Raw genomic sequence first — 5,956 nt, forward strand, 5'->3', positions numbered from 1 at the left:
CCGATATCAAAATTCCGAGATATACAAATTGCACATACTGGTACCCTAACTAAAGCCTGAAGAGAAGAAATCGATCGCTCAAAAACTCTAGCTCTGGCGTGATTGCAAACTTTTCTGAGGTAGGGTCACCAAACCGCCTCTGGTGACCTGACCTGAGGTCAGATCAACTCAAAATTTTCAGACATGTTGCGTAGAAGCCTTATAGGAAAAGTCAGAAAATTTGAGCTTCCTAGCTCAACGCGTTTGGGAGAAATAACCAAAAAACCTCAGGGGGGCTCCTGAGGCCCCCCCCCCGCCAGGAATAGGGTTAATGAAAAGCCGCGAAAGCGGATTAGCGTGAATAAATGAACTGAACTGAACAGCAGCGGTGTAGAGACATGGACGGAGACAATGTGGTGTGGTTAGGTAAGAATGTGAAAAGACGTTGCATGCAATGGCAGGACGTTGGTGAATTATCGGTAGGTATTGATAGAATGTCAGTTCCGTCAGCGATGGAACATGCGAGAATATGCGAGAATTGATATAAAAAAATTATCAATGAAATTTATTGCAATTAAATGGGAAATAAAATGAAAGACAAAACAATATTATTTTCAGGACAAAATACAAGGAATAATTTGAAAAAGTAGCAGGACTTCAAACCCTCGACAACAAAAAAAGAAAGGCAGAATGCATTCATATTATATTGGCAACCTCCTATTTCAGCAATCTACATTACATATGATAAACGATATCTTTTTATAACTACACATATTCTTCTATCTATAACAAAGAGCACGCAGGATCACATTCACGTACAGTATTTCTGAATCCAAAAAGACTAATGCGTCCGAACATTGCTGCTAGCGTATTGCTCTTATCCAACTCAGCACAGTGCTAAGCAACCTACGCCAATCATCCAACTGTCAACTACATCTCGACGAGAGGTTTACACCACAATATGCATGCATAACAGGCAAATATTGATATTGTATGCGCACTTCCCACACACAAGCCGATAGCCCATTCTAAGGACAGCACAGGGCTGACTGAAACTAATACTACCATAACCTGCTATCATATATGCGCGTGTCCACAGTTCGTGGTCACACCTGTCTATAAACGAGCAGTAAACATCATTTCACGAAGTTGTAGGTGTTCTCTGGTATCACTGAAACCATCTATAGCACTGAGCGTCTGTTTCGGTAGTCTGTCTCAGTAGACCTATATCCTATCATCATCGCCACCATTTCCCTCAGTAGACTCTCAGTAGGTCTATATCCTATCATCATTGCCACCATTTCCCTTCCCCGCGACTCAGGCAGTAGTCCTCCAGTATGTGACTTTCTTTCACCGCTTCCATCTTCCTCTCCCTCTAACGTCCCATTTTCATCTCTATCGAAGCTCCAACCTTCCTCCCCGTACGACCCTTCCTAGATGTTTTCTTACCGTACCCATGTTCCCCTTCCTACATCCCCTGGCATGAGTCATCATTCATCCGCTTCAACCTGTATGCCCTCTTCCAACCACATATCCCAGGTTATCTTTTTCAGTCCGGAAGGTTCTCATTTCACTCATCAACCAGCCTATCTATATCCTCTTTCCATCCATCATCCACAATCCTTACCATTGACCTACGTCTCCGATCATTTTTCCTACCATCCCGATTTCGATCTTACGGTCCCTACATAACTGTACACGTCTTCTCACCCTTATCCGTGCAGAAATTGTTATTCCCCCTTCTCCTTTCTCCTCCTTCCTACTCTTTCTCCTTCTCCTCTTCTATTTCTTGCTCATGCTCTTTCCCTTCCTTCTTTCCTTCTCCTTCTCCTTCTCCTTCTCTTTCCCTTTCTCCCTTCCTCTTCAGTCGATCTCCAGTTTCCTAAAGCTCCCCTCGATGTCGAACAGATCCGCCGCCGACTTCGCCTTCCCCCTGCGCAGCTTCTCATCAACACCATACTTCATGTAATCCAAGAAGAACTCCCTGTTCTCTTCAACCCTCTTCACCCACTCCTCCGCTAGCGCATTTACGCTAGGGAGCGTGCCACCGTACTCTTCAGGAAGGCATTCCGGTGGGATAGCCGAGTGGAGGGACGACTGGTCCGATCCATGGAACCACAGTCTCTGCTTCATCTTCTCCTTCATGAAGCTGCGGAAGAGGTTGATGACCGGGTCCATGCCGGTGGGTGTGTTGAAGTAGTGCATCCCCTTCTGACGGACAGGGAAGGAGTCCCAGCATGTCACTGCCTTCTTGACGAGGGTTGGTGTCATGGACATGGCGTGGGCTAGGGTGGCGTCTTTGAGGTCGAGGAGGCCCACGATCCCGGTCACTTGGGAGGCTTCGTCTTGCTCGGCGAGCAGAGCGGAGATCATGTTGGAGACGCGGAACATGACCTCTTGTGGCACCAGAGATCAGAGAGACGTGGGGTGAGCGGACAGAGGGTCAGATATCAACTCCTTGGGAGCCTGAAGATCAGAGAGAGGTGGGGGGGGGGCTGGGGAGGGAGTTAGAATTGTCCTACGGAGGCACCTAACCTGAAGACGACAGAAAAGGGCGGAGTGAATAGTGGTGCTTCTTCACCACCTGACTATCAAGATTCAGATAGAGATACTATTAAAAGGATTCGAATTTTCCAAGTAAATTAAAAACAGTTAGGGATAGAGATCGGTCATTACAAAAGACGGAACATCTGCTACATTGTTCCATTTAAAGCTGAGTCAGATCCAACCATCTACCACTCATCTTACAAACCCATATCCTCTTGCCCAGCCAACGTAGCTTACTCACTCACTCACTCACTCACTCACTCACTCACTCACTCACTCACTCACTCACTCACTCACTCACTCACTCACTCAGTCACTCACTCACTCAGTCACTCACTCACTCACTCACTCACTCACTCACTCACTCACTCACTCACTCACTCACTCACTTTTTCGCATAAACGTTCACCCATTCGCTTCAATCGTTCATTCACTCCCACCCCCTCTCCCTCCCTCCCTCCCTCCCTCCCCTCCCCTCCCCCCTCTCTCTCTCTCTCTCCCTCTCTCTCTCTCTCTCTCTCTCTCTCTCTCTCTCTCTCCCTCTCTCTCTCCCTCTCCCTCCCTCTCTCTCACCTCTCCGTATCTCTCGCCGCCACTCTGATTATCACCAGCCGCTGTCCATTCGGCAGCGGCTTCGGCGTCGGCACGAACCCTCCAGCTCTGAGCACCTCGGCCACCATATCATCCTTCGGGTCACCTCCGCCCATCATCTCCGGGCAGTGTGTCTTCAGTGAGTGGTACAGCTCCAGCTTCTCCTTGGCCCTCTCCAGGCTGAACTTGGCTCCGCGGAGAAAGTTAATGAGAAACCAATCATCGGTGCGGGTACGGAGATGGGGTTGCTTGCAGAGCCACTGGCGGAGGTGTTCGATGTCGGTTTGACGTCGGTCGGGGACCTCGAAAAGCTCACGTTGGGCCTGAGCGAGGATGGGCTCCGGGAGGGAGCACTGGTAGGGCTGGGAGCGGCGCGCGAGGAGCGGGGTGGTCATGGTGACGCCGGAGGAGAGTGATGGTGGTGCCCTCGAGGTGGTAGAAGTTGAAACAGCGGAGGAAACTTGAGGTAGTTTTTAGATGGTTGGATGGTAGCGGTTCAGAGATGGCAGTCCTGACGTGAAGGTAGTTAAAGTAGCAGGCGAGGCGGCTTCAAATGTCGTCTCTCAAGTGCCGGTATCTTGATTCTAAAGAGTCTTCTTCTTGTGTGAAATCAAAAATCTCTTATGCCGGAAGTAGGCGACTGGCCAGTCGGATACACAGTCAATCTGACGAGCTTGCAGACAGTCGAATTGACGAGCTGGCAGGTTTGTAGACAGTTGAAGCGTGAACAGACGAACTTGTAGACAAAGGGAGGACTGGCAAAATGGAAGACGTACAGGTGAGACAACTGTCGAGTTTGCGGATGGACCTGTCAGCAAGCTTAGTCAGCCAGTTTACGCTGCCTGACGAACCAAACTCCACCAACCACAGCAGCACACTCCTGCCCTCCCGTACTTCGGAGTCACAGTGAATCAGAGCTCTAGAAGCCCGCCTCTGTCGAGTGGTGACTTTATCAACACCAAACACCGCGATAGCGGGTGCCTCAGAGTCGCTAAGTACAGATAGACAGATAGACCGGGGGCGCTTGGTACGTAGATAGGAGGAACGTTAAGCATACAGTAAAACACCGCGACAGGTACACAGGTAGACGGTGAAGCCAATGTTCAGAAAGGAAGGAGGAACAGGGAAGGAAAGTGTGTCAAAAAAAAAAACAGGCAAAATATATTTGATGCTTGCAAAAAAGGTAGCCATTCCATCTCTTCAAACTAATTCATCGATCTCCACTGAAGAAATTGGTATTTGTTTACTAGTTTTACGTGTGTTGTTACCACCATTAAATTGGTCAGGATTATTGTTTGGCGGATTGTTAAATATGTCTCACTGCTTAGAATACAAGCTTTCGGCAGTGGGTATTCAACATATTCCATTCATTTTCCTCTACATGTCGACAATGGCCTTTTTTATCATGAACACAGTACAAGTTCAATGATAGCTGAGCTTCCATTCCGCCACTTTCAATCCCACATGCAGTGGCATCCGCTCAATAAGTCCTCCTTGGTGACACAACATTTTGGATTTATTAAGCGGCGGCTCTATTTACCGTAGTCAGTTATACTTCTATGGAGAAATCGGTGAAGAGCTCAAGTGACCACAATTAGCGGCTGGATTTATTATTTGAGGATTTATTACGCGGATTCAACTGTTTATCTTATCACCACCCCATAAGTGTTAAATAAATCGCATTCCTAGTAACTATGTAGCTCTCTCATCTCAGGCAGCCACCCCTCGAGTTGAAACCAACCGCAGGCCACGCAATGAATATCAATAGTGTTTTTCCTCGTATCGGGTGTGAAAATCCCCTGGGGGAAATAAACACCAAAACATGGTGTCTTCTAGACCTGACCCCCATAGGAATGATCCGTAAAACTCGCAATGGTCCCAGAAAATAGACGCAGTTTGATGATGTCGCGAAGTGGTAAGCATGCTTTATTCGAATATGCATCTATTATGTACGATCGAATTAGGATAGCGACGTATATAATTGTTGATAAATGAAATTCCTGTATAATCCTGCATAAGTAAATGCCGTGGATCACTTTATTGCTAGTTGTTAGCGTCTCATACTCCCAGAAAGTTTTGATTATCTGACACAGACTGTTTCCATAACAGGTATTATTTTTGTAGCTCTGTCTCTGTCTCTGTCTCTGTCTGTCTCTGTCTCTCTCACTCTCACTCTCACTCTCACTCTCACTCCCACTCTCACTCTCACTCCCACTCCCACTCTCACTCTCACTCTCACTCCCACTCCCACTCCCACTCCCTTCCTGTATATCCATCCCCTCTCGCTGTCATCCCTTTCCCATCTCTGTTTCTCCGCCACTCCCCCCACCTCTCTCTCCTCCCTCTTCCTCTCATTCCCCCTCTCTCCTCCCCTCCCTCCTCTCCCCTTCCCTTCCCTTCCCTTTCCTTTCCTTTCCTTTCCTTTCCTTTCCTTTCCTTTCCTTTCCTTCCCTTCCCTTCCCTTCCCTTCCCTTCCCTTCCCTTCCCTCTCCTTCCCTCCCCTCCCCTCTCTCTCGCTCCTCTCTCCAATCCCAATCCTCCCCCACACCCCACTCTCCCCACATTCCCTCGGGGACTCCCGGCACTATTCCTGTTTACATATCCTCCTCACTGAAGCCGCTATCGGGTGTGATGCCCACACAGCTGATCAAGACCGAAACGTCCCCAGGGGGCGGCGGGTAGTCACAAACAGTGAGGACAGACGTGGCTGACGCTGCGGAAAATTCGACACCGGTAAACGAATATTCGATATACAGGGTGATTTTTTTTACTTGTTAAAAAGTAATGAGGTCTAGTGGCATTAAAATACAAATATATATTGCAAAATTATATACCAGGA

The 5,956-nt window shown here is 48.1% G+C and overlaps 1 protein-coding gene across 1 annotated transcript; it reads right to left on the reverse strand.

Annotated features, from left to right (window-relative positions):
• Positions 1-665: 665 nt before the first annotated feature.
• LOC122377329 (retinol-binding protein pinta-like) lies at positions 666-4,025 on the reverse strand. Its single transcript, XM_043357264.1, has 2 exons — positions 3,100-4,025; positions 666-2,386 (listed from the first exon to the last, which is right to left on the reverse strand). The coding sequence occupies exons 1-2, from the start codon at positions 3,510-3,512 to the stop codon at positions 1,843-1,845; spliced, it is 957 nt and encodes a 318-aa protein (XP_043213199.1). The 5' UTR covers positions 3,513-4,025; the 3' UTR covers positions 666-1,842.
• Positions 4,026-5,956: the final 1,931 nt, after the last annotated feature.

Source organism: Amphibalanus amphitrite, unplaced genomic scaffold (assembly GCF_019059575.1).
Source record: "Amphibalanus amphitrite isolate SeventyFive unplaced genomic scaffold, NRLGWU_Aamphi_draft 002731F_arrow, whole genome shotgun sequence".
NCBI classification, from domain to species: domain Eukaryota; kingdom Metazoa; phylum Arthropoda; class Thecostraca; order Balanomorpha; family Balanidae; genus Amphibalanus; species Amphibalanus amphitrite.

Bases quoted from the DNA above. Each gene is read 5' to 3' on its own strand.
- LOC122377329 (XM_043357264.1), bottom strand. From the start codon at position 3,512: ATGACCACCCCGCTCCTCGCGCGCCGCTCCCAGCCCTACCAGTGCTCC. The intron at 2,387-3,099 runs GTGAGAGAGAGG...TCTCTGATCTCT, and splicing joins GCGGCGAGAGATACGGAGAG to GGTGCCACAAGAGGTCATGT.